Source organism: Liolophura sinensis, chromosome 9 (genome assembly GCF_032854445.1).
Source record: "Liolophura sinensis isolate JHLJ2023 chromosome 9, CUHK_Ljap_v2, whole genome shotgun sequence".
Classification (NCBI taxonomy): Eukaryota; Metazoa; Mollusca; class Polyplacophora; order Chitonida; family Chitonidae; genus Liolophura; species Liolophura sinensis.
Window position 1 is genome coordinate 1,661,287 of NC_088303.1, and position 14,904 is coordinate 1,676,190.

General features: G+C 43.9%; 1 protein-coding gene across 1 annotated transcript in view; it reads left to right on the forward strand.

Moving 5' to 3' along the window:
- LOC135474990 (neural-cadherin-like) overlaps window positions 1-14,904 on the forward strand; it is a 53,338-nt gene that overhangs the window by 14,757 nt on the left and 23,677 nt on the right. The window contains exons 5-13 of the mRNA XM_064754711.1: window positions 1,405-1,633; window positions 6,014-6,125; window positions 7,670-7,781; window positions 8,103-8,362; window positions 9,472-9,761; window positions 10,046-10,501; window positions 10,970-11,353; window positions 12,541-12,732; window positions 13,229-13,427. Coding sequence (XP_064610781.1) covers window positions 1,405-1,633; window positions 6,014-6,125; window positions 7,670-7,781; window positions 8,103-8,362; window positions 9,472-9,761; window positions 10,046-10,501; window positions 10,970-11,353; window positions 12,541-12,732; window positions 13,229-13,427 — 2,234 coding nt within the window. The remainder of the gene's footprint in view (window positions 1-1,404; window positions 1,634-6,013; window positions 6,126-7,669; window positions 7,782-8,102; window positions 8,363-9,471; window positions 9,762-10,045; window positions 10,502-10,969; window positions 11,354-12,540; window positions 12,733-13,228; window positions 13,428-14,904) is intronic.

Sequence of the window (14,904 nt, forward strand, 5' to 3'; positions counted from 1 at the left end):
GTTTTATGTTTGGGTCTTCTGGGTTAGGTTTTGTGTATGGTTCTGCTGGGTAAGGTTTTGTTTATGGTTCTGCTGGGTAAGGTTTTTATGTTTGGGTCTGCTGGGTAAGGTTTTATGTTTGGGTCTGCTGGGTAAGGTTTTATTGTTGGGTCTGCTGGGTAAGGTTTTATGTTTGGGTCTGCTGGGTAAGGTTTTATGTTTGGGGTCTGCTGGGTAAGGTTTTATGTTTGGGGTCTGCTGGGTAAGGTTTTATGTTTGGGGTCTGCTGGGTAAGGTTTTATGTTTGGGGTCTGCTGGGTAAGGTTTTATGTTTGGGGTCTGCTGGGTAAAGTTTTATGTTTGGGTCTGCTGGGTAAAGTTTTATGTTTGGGGTCTGCTGGGTAAGGTTTTATGTTTGGGGTCTGCTGGGTAAGGTTTTATGTTTGGGTCTGCTAGGTAAGGTTTTATGTTTGGGGTCTGCTGGGTAAAGTTTTATGTTTGAGTCTGCTGGGTAAGGTTTTATGTTTGGGGTCTGCTGGGTAAGGTTTTATGTTTGGGGCCTGCTGGGTAAAGTTTTATGTTTGGGTCTGCTGGGTAAGGTTTTATGTTTGGGGTCTGCTGGGTAAAGTTTTATGTTTGGGTCTGCTGGGTAAGGTTTTATGTTTGGGTCTGCGGGGTAAGGTTTTATGTTTGGGGTCTGCTGGGTAAGGTTTTATGTTTGGGGTCTGCTGGGTAAGGTTTTATGTTTGGGGTCTGCTGGGTAGGGTTTTATGTTGGGGCCTGCTGGGTAAGGTTTTATGTTTGAGGTCTGCTGGGTAAGGTTTTATGTTTGGGGTCTGCTGGGTAAGGTTTTATGTTTGGGTCTGCTAGGTAAGGTTTTATGTTTGGGGTCTGCTGGGTAAAGTTTTATGTTTGGGTCTGCTGGGTAAAGTTTTATGCTTGGGGTCTGCTGGGTAAGGTTTTATGTTTGGGGTCAGCTGGGTAAAGTTTTATGTTTGGGTCTACTGGGTAAGGTTTTATGTTTGGGGTCCGGTGGGTAAGGTTTTATGTTTGGGGTCCGCTTGGTAAGGTTTTATGTTTGGGGTCTGCTGGGTAAGGTTTTATGTTTGGGGTCAGCTGGGTAAGGTTTTATGTTTGGGGTCTACAGGGTAAGGTTTTATGTTTGGGGTCCACTGGGTAAGGTTTTATGTTTGGGTCTGCTGGGTAAGGTTTATGTTTGGGGTCTGCTGGGTAAGGTTTTATGTTTGGGGTCAGCTGGGTCTGCTAATCTCACAGTTTTCACATTACCTGTATGAAACTTGGTGGAAATGATGAACATGATTTGGATGTTCACTCATTTTGTTTATAAACTATGGACGTTTGCATTTTTATTCAAGTTATCAGGTTTTGGACTTGTTAAAAACTTAGCAATTTTATCCTGAACAGTGTGGAAACAATTAAAGCCCGGCGATTTCAGAATGCAGAGATTAGGTACAGCCTTCAGAACAATGTAGGGAGGACACCAAATGCCTTCACTATCACATCGGACGGTGATGATGGGGGAGAGGTGAAGTTGATGCAGACCCTGGACTATGAGTCCCAGACTCAGCCCAAAGAGTACAACCTAAGGGTGATTGTATCTGAAGAGAGCTCATCCCTCTCCAGCACTGCACAGGTAAGTAAAGATAAAGAGGATTGCCACAAAGCTCTTCTGCCTTATTGGCAATTATTACACATAACCAACTCTTCAGTGGCTAGAATGCACAAGGTGTGGATCCGAATAGTCATTATAACAATTTTATTTATTTATAAGCTCATCTGTAAGAGTTTGTGCAGCAAACCGACAACATATGTGCAGGTACAGTGAACATGTTAGTGAGACACTAAATTTCTTCTCAGATCTTGGTCGTTCTCAGTAACGTGAGCCAATCTGATATGAGGTGAAATTAGTTGTCTAGTGCTTGTTGTCAGATCGACCCGCCATAATCAGTCCAAATCAAGCGTTTTTTTTTTTTTTTTCAGTAGGTTGAACACAACATTGTTAAAAATGAGCCACTGTGCTACTCCACCTTTGAATACAGAAATTATACTCAGCATTACAGCAGTTTCTCCCTGTAAGAAAATTTGTTTTCACCCACTTTGTTGGCATCAAAATATATACGTCTTCACACCTTACCAATGGAGGCTTTCATGATGTAACAGTATCATTGTGTGGAAATTTTCAGCAGGAAAGGTCAATCTAAAACTGACAGTGTATTGAAATATAAACAGCCGAGTTGTATTGATATGCAAATGGCAACTTGGCCCAGCTCTGGGTATAGCCTTTGAAGTTCCAGCATTGTTGTAAGAACTCGTCAATCGCAGCAGAGACCTGATCGGCACACCTGTTCTGGTAAATTGTTTTGAATTCTAGCTACCTGTGATAAAAAAGATTATATGTAAGTGCTGTGAATATCTTTGTAAATACACCTATACTGGCTTTACTGAAATGGTATAGTAACAAAATCAGTCCAAATTAAAATGCACAGGCTCTTCACTAGGTATATGACGGTATGTACAATTCTGAGCCGAAGTCTACTAGTCTAGATTTGACAGAAGATTTCACAATTGTGTAGACTTTTTTTTTTTCCAAGGGGCAAGTCAGTGAAAATAAGTTCGTCTAATTGGTCAGCGTTGAATTCTGTAAGCTGTCAGTTATCTGTAAGACTTACCCAGTGACTGAGTTCCTAAAAATGTTAGTAGGAATAGATTTAGCCTTGCATTAACACAGTGTTTACAATTGTTGTAATATGAAGTGGGTAATAGGCATCCATATCCACACATGCAAACACAATGTTCAATCTGTGCATGTTGAGTTTTATGATCGCCATTTTATGAAATTGGGAATGTCTGGAGATTGTCCTCGTCTACCTATATGGGCTCAGTGCAAATTTACTGATGTACAGACATGGCAATGGGCTGTCATAATAATGTGAGAACGAGGTTTGAGCATGTGTCATTTTAGGAAACCTTGTCCCAAGTATGTTTACATGTATAACTGACGGTTTCTGAAATGAAATGGCGGGAATACAGGACACTTATAAAATGGGATGACAAAACACCACATGCATGAGGCTTCCCCCTGTATTTTACGGGAGCTTAACGACAGATACTTGTCAGTCAGGTCTTTATTGCTGAAATGCATTTGCATGTTGATTTGTTACATTTGTTTATGGGACTATGAACAGACAACACTGTTCCTCGTATAATGCATTAGCTGATGCAACTGGTGCAGCAGTTGTTAGCTTGCTAGTTTGACAAGACCATGCTTTGAGACAGTTTCGGAATTTACAGGTTTATAAACAACTGTGGCTTGATACTTTCTTCATTTTAATTCATGGATAAAATAAAGATGTTGCCTTCAATTCTCAAGCCTGTATCCACCAAACAACTTTCATCTCGCCATGTGCACCGCACTCCTGTGGCGATTTTTGTTTAGCATTTAGTCGAGGCGAGAAAACAATCACCCACACACCATTGCGGCACCCTTTTAAGTTTCGATCATTCGAGTGAGTGAGTGAGTGCTTGTGGTTTAACATCGTACTCAACAATTTTTCAGTCATATGACGACGAAGGAATCCTTAGGGTGCATGTACGTGTAATGTGCTTCCTTGTTGCAGGACGGGTTTCCACCGCTCTTTTATTTAGTGCTGCTACACTGAGACAACTTACTGAAGGCAAGTAAGCCGCCCCGCCCGAGCCATTATACTGATACGGGTCAACCAGTCGTTGCGCTATCCCCTTCATGCTGAACGCCAAGCGAGGAAGTTACAACTTCCTCTTTTAAAGTCTTAGGTGTGACTCGATCAAGGATTGATCATGGATCTAACAGTCTCGAAGCGGACTCGATCATTCGAAGTAAAAGTGTCAAATTTTGCAGTCTGGCACACAGCTGTGGCTTGACGCCTGCTGATAAAAAACGTCAACGAAGTGTGGTAGATTTGTTGATCACATGTCTTCCATCTTTATGGTGTGCAGATCTGTCAGTAACCTGCCACGGGCTCTCCGTGGTTCTACTACAGCTGATCAGCCCACGACCCAGGAGGTTGGGTGATCTAGTCTGGCTCTCCGTGGTTCTGTTACAGCTGATCAGCCCACAACCCTGGAGGTTGGGTGATCTAGTCTGGCTCTCGGTGGTTCTACTACAGCTGATCAGCCCATGACCCAGGAGGTTGGGTGATCTAGTCTGGCTCTCCGTGGTCCTGCTACAGCTGATCAGCCCATGACCCAGGAGGTTGGGTGATCTAGTCTGGCTCTCCGTGGTCCTGCTACATCTGATCAGCCCATGACCCTGGAGGTTGGGTGATCTAGTCTGGCTCTCGGTGGTTCTGCTACATCTGATCAGCCCCCTGACCCTAGAAGTTGGGTGATCTAGTCTGGCTCTCGGTGGTTCTGCTACAGCTGATTAGCCCCCTGACCCTAGAAGTTGGGTGATCTAGTCTGGCTCTCGGTGGTTCTGCTACAGCTGATCAGCCCATGACCCTGGAAGTTGGGTGATCTAGTCTGGCTCTCCGTGGTCCTGCTACATCTGATCAGCCCATGACCCTGGAGGTTGGGTGATCTAGTCTGGCTCTCGGTGGTTCTGCTACATCTGATCAGCCCATGACCCTGGAGGTTGGGTGATCTAGTCTGGCTCTCGGTGGTTCTGCTACAGCTGATTAGCCCCCTGACCCTAGAAGTTGGGTGATCTAGTCTGGCTCTCCGTGGTTCTGCTACATCTGATCAGCCCATGACCCTGGAGGTTGGGTGATCTAGTCTGGCTCTCCGTGGTTCTGCTACAGCTGATCAGCCCATGACCCTGGAGGTTGGGTGATCTAGTCTGGCTCTCGGTGGTTCTGCTACAGCTGATCAGCCCATGACCCAGGAGGTTGGGTGATCTAGTCTGGCTCTCCGTGGTCCTGCTACATCTGATCAGCCCATGACCCTGGAGGTTGGGTGATCTAGTCTGGCTCTCGGTGGTTCTGCTACATCTGATCAGCCCCCTGACCCTGGAAGTCGGGTGATCTAGTCTGGCTCTCGGTGGTTCTGCTACATCTGATCAGCCCACAACCCTGGAGGTTGGGTGATCTAGTCTGGCTCTCGGTGGTTCTGCTACATCTGATCAGCCCATGACCCTGGAGGTTGGGTGATCTAGTCTGGCTCTCGGTGGTTCTGCTACATCTGATTAGCCCCCTGACCCTAGAAGTTGGGTGATCTAGTCTGGCTCTCGGTGGTTCTGCTACATCTGATCAGCCCCCTGACCCTGGAAGTTGGGTGATCTAGTCTGGCTCTCGGTGGTTCTGCTACAGCTGATCAGCCCATGACCCTGGAGGTTGGGTGATCTAGTCTGGCTCTCCGTGGTCCTGCTACAGCTGATCAGCCCATGACCCAGGAGGTTGGGTGATCTAGTCTGGCTCTCCGTGGTCCTGCTACATCTGATCAGCCCATGACCCTGGAGGTTGGGTGATCTAGTCTGGCTCTCGGTGGTTCTGCTACATCTGATCAGCCCCCTGACCCTGGAAGTTGGGTGATCTAGTCTGGCTCTCGGTGGTTCTGCTACAGCTGATCAGCCCATGACCCAGGAGGTTGGGTGATCTAGTCTGGCTCTCGGTGGTTCTACTACAGCTGATCAGCCCACGACCCAGGAGGTTGGGTGATCTAGTCTGGCTCTCGGTGGTCCTGCTACATCTGATCAGCCCCTGACCCAGGAGGTTGGGTGATCTAGTCTGGCTCTCCGTGGTCCTGCTACATCTGATCAGCCCATGACCCTGGAGGTTGGGTGATCTAGTCTGGCTCTGGTTCTGCTACAGCTGATCAGCCCATGACCCTGGAAGTTGGGTGATCTAGTCTGGCTCTCGGTGGTTCTGCTACAGCTGTTAAGTCAGGTTAATGCTTTTGATCCCCCCAGACTATGCTTGTTGTTATGATAAACCAGATTCCTGCCATATGGGTGTAATAAAATTCTTGAAAGTGGCACATAAAACACTTATGTTTGGCAGCTTTGAAGTCATGGCCTGTCTGTGTTGTCTGTTCTCAGCTTATCATCAGTGTGACAGATATTAATGACCATGATCCCAGGTTCCCTTTGTCCACGTACATCAGACGAGATGTTAGTGAGGATGCCCAAGTGGGAATTCCACTTCTCAATGGTAAGTCTGCCTAACACCGTTCAAAACCCAGCCTTATGCAGGGAATTTGTTGTTTTCTTCGCTCTCACTGCTTGTTAGCCTAGGTAAGATTAACTCATTGACTCCGACAGCTCCCTGCAGCCACCAGTACAGCGGCGGGCTGTAGCCGTGCCTGCCTTCCGCCCGAGCAGGTGTCAGCGATCAGCCTCAACGGCCTTACTCGCCTCTGTGTGAGATTACACTGTAACGGCGAGTGATGCAGAGCATTTTTCTATCTTAGCATTCTAAAGATTGTTGATTTTTGTCATTTATGTTTATATTCTACGTAATCTTGTAAAATATTAGTGTGGTTGTGGACGTACATTCATAAAAAAGACATCTGTAAAATGGGATTATCGAACTGAACATTCACAGAAAATGCGACACTAGCGAAAGGTATCGTATTTTTGGAGGTGGTGATAGTGGAATTCTTGTACATAACCCCCGCTTTTCTGAATAAAAGTATTTGTTTCTATGTCATCAAACTATGAGGAAATACAGAGAAACCAGTTATTTATCGTGGGTTTGTTGAAGTGTTGAATAGAGCCGTACTATAGTCAGACGTTTTCTCACTTCAGCTACGCAAAAATACCAAAACATTTTGCTGCCGAATGCATTCGTCGTTCATTGGTCAGTAGTTGCCCTAGATTCTATCATGTGACAAAGCGAGACAGAATCATTGGTCAGTTATATCCAGGTCAGACCTACACACTCCTTTCAGAATGAATAATAAACATAAAACAAAATAATGTCGTCATCATCAGATTCACTTTCCGATACACTAATATCTGATTCAGTGTCACATTCTCTGTCAGCAGACGGTCTATCATCGGTTGTGAAACCTAAACAATGCTCTTCTTCGCTGGATTCGGCCAACGAAGACATGTTTACACTCAACCGTGTGCGACTCGAAAAAAAGGGCCTAATTTTGTTGTTGTTAGGCATTCAAGCCAATAAAAACCGCCAAAATACCAGTAAATACCAGCCTAAGAGATCAAGACAGGTGTGTTTTGACTAATTTATACTCAAACAAAACATTTGAAAGCAAAATATGCACCCAGTGAGAAGTGGTGTCATATCCCGGTTTAGCCGCTCCTTGGGAAATGAGGTCCTCTCGGCCGCGCGAATATACCCGCTCCTCGGGTTGAAACAGAGCACTCTGCATGCGACCTGAGCCGCGCGTCGGAGTGAATGAGTTAAGCGGTCATTGTTAGTGTGGTAGTTTGTTGAAGACCACTTGTCTTCTACCAGTTTGGCATGCCTGTCTGTATTTCACATGTAGGAAAGTTCCTTAGTTATTTACCAAACTTCAGTGGTTCATCCCTGGCACTTCATATAATAATACTGACTGCTGTTACATAAAAGTGAACAATTATTGAGCATGGTGTTGAACAACATTTAAATAAATATAGTTATTCTTTTGATGGTGGATGCGTTGAAATTCTCAAATTTCATTTCAAGTTGTGCTGAATGTAAATGTGATGAGGTCAATATGTATCATATATGTTTTTGTGTGTTCATTGTAGTGACAGCCGTGGATCAAGATGCAGGCAGAAATGCGGAGCTGACCTTCTCCGTTTCCAATCCCTTGTTTGCCGCTGACACTGTGGGAAGTACAGGAATTATCCGAGTCAATGGGTGAGTTTTAGCCTTGTAAATTTGTGTACAAGATATGCCAGAGCATTATAGTCACGTTTGAGCTGAGCAAAAAGCAAGGGATCCGATGTTATTTTGATCAGTCCATTTGTCTGCCTCTCTCCCTTTGTCTGTCTGTAACGCTTTGGTTTTGACTCCTCCAAATAAAATCCAGTGTGATAAAATTTGTGTACAGCTTCATTTTGTAGCTGTTTCCATCAGTTGCCAAAAGTAGCTTGATCCATACCTGTACATATTTTTTTTTTATAGTTTGTGATATAAATTCCATGAATTAGCTGTTTTCTTGTTTTTCTTTTGTCCCAGCCGATTGGACTACGACCGGACCCGTGGTCATCGTTACGAATTCCAGGTGATTGCCAGGGATAATGGGGAATCCCCGCGCTCTGGCTCTGCCACCGTTATTGTGCTGGTGACAAATGTGAACGACGAGGATCCCGAATTCAGCACTGACCTGAAGGCCGAGGTTTTGGAGAATGCAAACATTGACCAGTTTGTTCACACAGTCCACGTCACTGATCCTGATGGAGACAGTGTGAAAGTCTTCTTCAAAAATCCCAGTACTGGTTAGTGGTTAAGCTTATAGAAATAATAACCTGATTCATTCTCTTCAATTTCAGAGTCTGGCTGAATGTTTCTGTACAGTGATTATTGTCCAGAAATTGTGTAATAAAAATGAAGATAGGGGAAATTTCCAGGTGTTTGAGACTGTCAGATTATTGCCCTGAGGACAGCATCATGATTTTGTACAGGATAAAAAGTTTACAGCCCTGAAATTGAATTCTCTGTATTAGATCCCTTTACGGCTAGAATATCAGTCTGGCTGTCCATCGGTCTGGCTGTCCATCGGTCTGGCTGTCTACATTTAGAACAGTTATTATTCTGGTTGTCTACATTTAGAACAGTTATTATTTGTTATTTACTACATTTACATGAAACCTACTTTGGCTGAATATGCAATTTTCCATGTACATGCTTCAACAAAATGTGAAGAAGTTTGTGCCAGAAATGTGTAACTTTGTTACAAGAGCATGGGGGATGAAACATTACAAGTCAATTTTTGCCCAGTGATCACAGTTCTTGCTGTGTATGTGTTTATGTGCACTGAACAGGATATTGTCCTAATTAAAATGCATGTTTAAAGAGCTACACCAGTGACGTAACATTTGCATGTTAAATGAAGGATTAAGTGACAAGAATCTAAGCACTATGATTAATTGCCTAAATGACAAATTTACAGTGTATTAAATTCGCTCTTGTAAGTCTTGGAGGATCATGTGGAAACAAAGCCTTGGAGGATCATGTGGAAACAAAGTTTTCTTTTGTTTCGGTTTCTCCATGGTGTCACAACATGCAAGAACACTTGGTGTGGCATCTGGCTGACAAAGTCACAAATGTAGGTGTACTACAGATGTCATTCCAGGAACAGTGCCTTACTCTACGTCATATATGCCTGCTTCAATGTCAAAGAACATCACATGCAATTTAATGGAAACTGCTGAAGGTTTTGTTTTTCATAGCTTTCAGTTACAGGCATTAAATAGCATTATTCATTATAAACCCATTTGAAGTATTTTGATACCTCTGTTCTGAAGCACTGCCTTCATGTAGTTTTAAATTTTTGCATAGTTCATCTTGGAACTTACAGTGCACTTTAACCTTTATTGTCCGCCAGGTGGCCAAGCTGTGACAAACGGACCTTTCCAGATCACCCCTGAGACCGGGCGTGTTTTTCTCCGGCAATCACTGCCCCGAGGCAAGCTGCACTACGTTCTCAACCTCACTGCCGAGGATGATGGCATGTGCTGTGGCACACCAGGCATTAAACGACAGAGCGAGGCGGCCCTCATTGTAGAGGTCGTGGACATCAATGATAACCGCCCCGAGTTCCCCAACTGTACCCAGTACCAGAAGAACCCACCCTCTGTTAAGGAGAATTCAAAACTTGGTTCCTCAGTCTTTCAGGTACCTGGTTTTCTTTGATCTGTGCTTTAAAATATCATGGATTGTTAATGGAATACACTTAGCTCATCACATTTATTCCAAAATCAAAATAGAGAAAAGTCAATATCTTTCACAATAATTGTTAAAAAGTTTGACTTGTAGACGTGTCTTCTGCAGTCTACCATTAACAGTTGCATTACGTAAAGCTATCATAGAGAGCACGTCCTTTGGTATAAAAAAGTTATGGCTCCTGGAGTCGTGCTCTGCAATCCGCCAGTAACATATCATGATAATTTTCTTGACAGGTCAAAGCAGTGGATGCTGACCAGGGTGACAATGGGAAGATCCAGTACCGTTTGCTAGTAACTAATGCACAAAATACATTCCGTATAAACAACACTACAGGGGAGATAACTGTTATCCGGTTGATCGACCGAGAAGCAACGGATGGTGCCCGTGACATCGGGATAACAGTTCAGGCTAGTGACCATGGCACCCCACAGCTCATCGGAATCTGCTCTTTCAGAGTTCTGGTGGAGGATGTGAACGACAACAACCCTGTGTTTACAGAGTCTGTTTATAAAGCCACTGTTAGGTTAAACTCCAAAGCAGACACAAGCGTTACTCGTGTGGTTGCTAATGACGACGATTCTGGAAGAAACAGAAAAGTGGAATATTCCTTGATCGACAATCCGTCATCGTTATTCAAGATCAATGGGGAAACGGGCATCATTCGTTTGGCCGTAGACTTAACAGTAACGGTGAGAATCAAAGAATTGGGATTTAACATTGCAATTATCCACTTAATAATTGTTAGTAGATAAGTGGTATTTGGCCTGGATCAGTTTGAAATTGAAATTAAAGTCTATATTTAAGGAGCTTGTTAAAATCAAGTGAATGATTTGCTCTTCCCGGAGACCTCTATAACAATATGTTAATACAAGATTTAACAGCACACGTATGTCCATCAGTAGTGTAGTACTGTAAGCATCAGTTGCAGTCAATAAATAATGTTTCAACTAGGGTGAATGAAAAGCAGCAGTTTATAAAGCTCTCTTGATTTTGTATCCAAACTGTTCCTTTCATGCCAACTGACCAATGTGACACTTGTTGTTCAAAAAATGTTATGAGGAAACTTGCCGCCTAAGTATGCGTGATCATACACGTCTGTGAATTTGTTAACAGTGCTGCAGGCCTTAGATTTTCTCTTCCATTGCCTCTGTCAACAGACACAACAGATGATCACAGTGATGGCACAAGATGACGGTACACCAATACGCCGGAACTCAACGGCTGTTGTCAATGTAACTGTGCAGGCGAACCTTGTCCGTCCCCCTGAGTGGCAGGGGCCTGTGGCGACAAACACGCCTATCAACATCAATGAGACCCACCCATTGGACCACACCCAGCCCATCGCTCGCCTCCAGGCCACGACAGAAGGGGGAGGTCCAGTAGACTTTCTCTTTATCACCAACAACCAAACAGCTGTCTCCGAGATCAGTCCATTCGTCATCTTCAGACCCCCGGGCCTGCACGACATCATGCACATATATCTCAAATCATCCTTGGATTATGAAAGGACTGAATCTTATCAGCTGAGAATTCGAGCAGCTGTAAGTGCCTTTTTTTCTCTCCCCAATCTGACCTTTGTTGATGGCCTAACTAAAACTATTACCAAAGAAACAAACAGAAACGAATGTGGCATCATTCAAGCTCTGTGGAGTATATTTACAGCACTGTGTTAGAGCCTCGATTAGAGCCTCCGGTGTCATTGTTGGCCCAATCCGCTTAAACGCTCTTCTTGCCTTAACCGATAGGCTCTCTGACTGAAGACGTTGACAGCCTGCTTTGTCTTGATAACCGATAGGCTCTCTGACTGAAGACGTTGACAGCCTGCTTCGTCTTGATAACCGATAGACTCTCTGACTGAAGACGTTGACAGCCTGCTTTGTCTTGATAACCGATAGGCCCTCTGACTGAAGACGTTGACAGCCTGCTTCGTCTTGATAACCAGGAGACTCTCTGACTGAAGACGTTAACAGCCTGCTGTGTCTTGATAACCAATAGACTCCCTGACTGAAGACGTTGACAGCCTGCTTTGTCTTGATAACCAATAGACTCTGACTGAAGAGGTTGACAGCCTGCTTCGTCTTGATAACCGATAGGCTCTCTGACTGAAGACGTTAACAGCCTGCTTCGTCTTGATAACCGATAGACTCTCTGACTGAAGACGTTGACAGCCTGCTTCGTCTTGATAACCGATAGGCTCTCTGACTGAAGACGTTAACAGCCTGCTTTGTCTTGATAACCAGTAGACTCTCTGACTGAAGAGGTTGACAGCCTGCTTTGTCTTGATAACCGATAGACTCTCTGACTGAAGACGTTGACAGCCTGCTTCGTCTTGATAACCGATAGACTCTCTGACTGAAGACGTTGACAGCCTGCTTTGTCTTGATAACCGATAGGCTCTCTGACTGAAGACGTTGACAGCCTGCTTCGTCTTGATAACCAGGAGACTCTCTGACTGAAGACGTTAACAGCCTGCTTTGTCTTGATAACCGATAGACTCCCTGACTGAAGACGTTGGCAGCCTGCTTTGTCTTGATAACCAATAGACTCTCTGACTGAAGACGTTGACAGCCTGCTTTGTCTTGTGTGGCTGCAGCTTTTGAATTCAGGAAGTTTGTAAGATACCTGGCAAAGGGACCTGGTTTCCTCGGCCTATAGACCTGACTGCCATTGGCAGACAGCTATGTACAGATAGATGGATGACTAATGTGTGGCTTCTACCTTTACACAGGCCAACAGAGCTAACAGTGACATCATCATGACTGTGGCCGTTCAAGACCAGAATGATGAGGCCCCCGTCTTCAGGGGCTACAATCCCATAGCCCTTACCATCAATGGCATTCTAACAGAAAACCGACCCCCGCCGCAAACTGTCGTGACATTGCAGGCCTCAGATGCTGATAAATCGGAGGCCTTCAGGCGGGTAAGAAAACAGTTCTCTTTCCATAACGTCATTTGCAGAGTTGTATTCAGGGAAAACAACTTTGGGAGAATTCCATGAGGATTTAAATATTCATGTATGTGCAAATAGCACAGCATCCATGTTGTGAAAGAAAAACATGTCCCATAAAATGGGTTTCAAAATAAATGTCTTTAATATCATTACTTGGGAATTGAAGATTGATCTATCAGTCAGTGTTATATAAGATGGAGTTAAAATCTGAGAATAAGAAAGAACTTGGTCTTGCCAGGACTAAGTGATTGAAGCCGTAATCTTTCTCTTAGTGCGAAGAGAAGCCCACAGTGCCAGTGAGAGTTAATAATAAGGATAATTTTGTGCTCAAATTAACATAAATTTGTGCAAATGTGAAAATGATGAGTGAATTGGGTACAGCACATAACTCTTGCTTTTGAGGTATTATTAATACCATTTTTGCCATACACTAGTAAATGTCATCCTTGTATTTCATTCCTTTCAGCTGCGTTACAGTTTTTTAAATGGTGTGAATGATGATGTGGCACGCAACTTCTCCATTGATGAAGACACTGGAGTAATCACCACTAGGACAACTTTTGACCTGGAAGCCTTCCCCCAGGGCGTTATCCGCTTCACAGTGAAGGTCGATGATCGGGTGCCGTCCGTTGATCCCGTTGTACCAGAAAATCAGCCAAACTCTGGTCAGTGTTCATTGAATTATATCAGGCTGACTGACACTATAGATGACTCATAAACTTCCAATGTTTGCATCTGGTAGGCAAAAGCAACTGCCAGTTTCATTTTCATGCTGGTGCGATGGCTGTGACAGCTGGTGCAAAAACCATCTTGCTTTTTTTTTGTTTTGATCAGCTATATTAGGCTAAGCAAAATCATGCTAACTAATTCTTAATATGCGTTAGACTGTTCAAATAGAGAAACAAAAGGTAGTGCTAAAAGCACTGTACAAAAGTTGTTTTGCTGTCAAGTGCTAGTGCTGTCATGTGACAAATGTAAACAAAAAATTTATAAGGCACTTCATAAGTTTGGCTGAAAAGCATATCTACCAGTGACTGTCTACCTGTGTTTATTTTGGGGGTTTATCTGTTTCAACCTCTGCCAAACTGGAAGTATCTACCTGTGTTTATCTTTAAGGTTTATCTGTTTCAGCCACTGTCACACTGGAAGTGTCTACCTGTTTTTATTTTGGAGGTTTACCTGTTTCAGCCACAGCCACAGTGGAAGTATCTACCTGTGTTTATCTTTAAGGTTTATCTGTTTCAGCCACTGTCACACTGGAAGTGTCTACCTGTTTTTATTTTGGAGGTTTACCTGTTTCAGCCACAGCCACAGTGGAAGTATCTACCTGTGTTTATCTTTAAGGTTTATGTGTTTCAGCCACTGTCACACTGGAAGTGTCTACCTGTTTTTATTTTGGAGGTTTACCTGTTTCAGCCACTGCCACAGTGGAAGGGTCTACCTGTGTTTATCTAAGGTTTACCTGTTTCAATCTCTGCCACACTGGAAGTGTCTACCTGTTTTTATTTTGGGGGTTTATCTGTTTCAGCCACCGCCACAGTGGAAGGGTCTACCTGTGTTTATCTTTAAGGTTTATCTGTTTCAAACTCTGCCACACTGGAAGTGTCTACCTGTTTTTATTTTGGGGGTTTACCTGTTTCAGCCACCGCCACAGTGGAAGTATCTACCTGTGTTTATCTTTAAGGTTTATCTGTTTCAGCCACTGTCACACTGGAAGTGTCTACCTGTTTTTATTTTGGGGGTTTATCTGTTTCAGCCACAGCCACAGTGGAAGTGTCTGCCTGTGTTTACCTTTAAGGTTTACCTGTTTCAATCTCTGCCACACTGGAAGTGTCTACCTGTTTTTATTTTGGGGGTTTACCTGTTTCAGCCACAGCCACAGTGGAAGTATCTACCTGTGTTTATCTTTAAGGTTTATCTGTTTCAGCCACTGTCACACTGGAAGTGTCTACCTGTTTTTATTTTGGGGGTTTATCTGTTTCAGCCACAGCCACAGTGGAAGTGTCTACCTGTGTTTATCTTTAAGGTTTACCTGTTTCAATCTCTGCCACACTGGAAGTGTCTACCTGTTTTTATTTTGGAGGTTTACCTGTTTCAGCCACCGCCACAGTGGAAGTGTCTACCTGTGTTTATCTTTAAGGT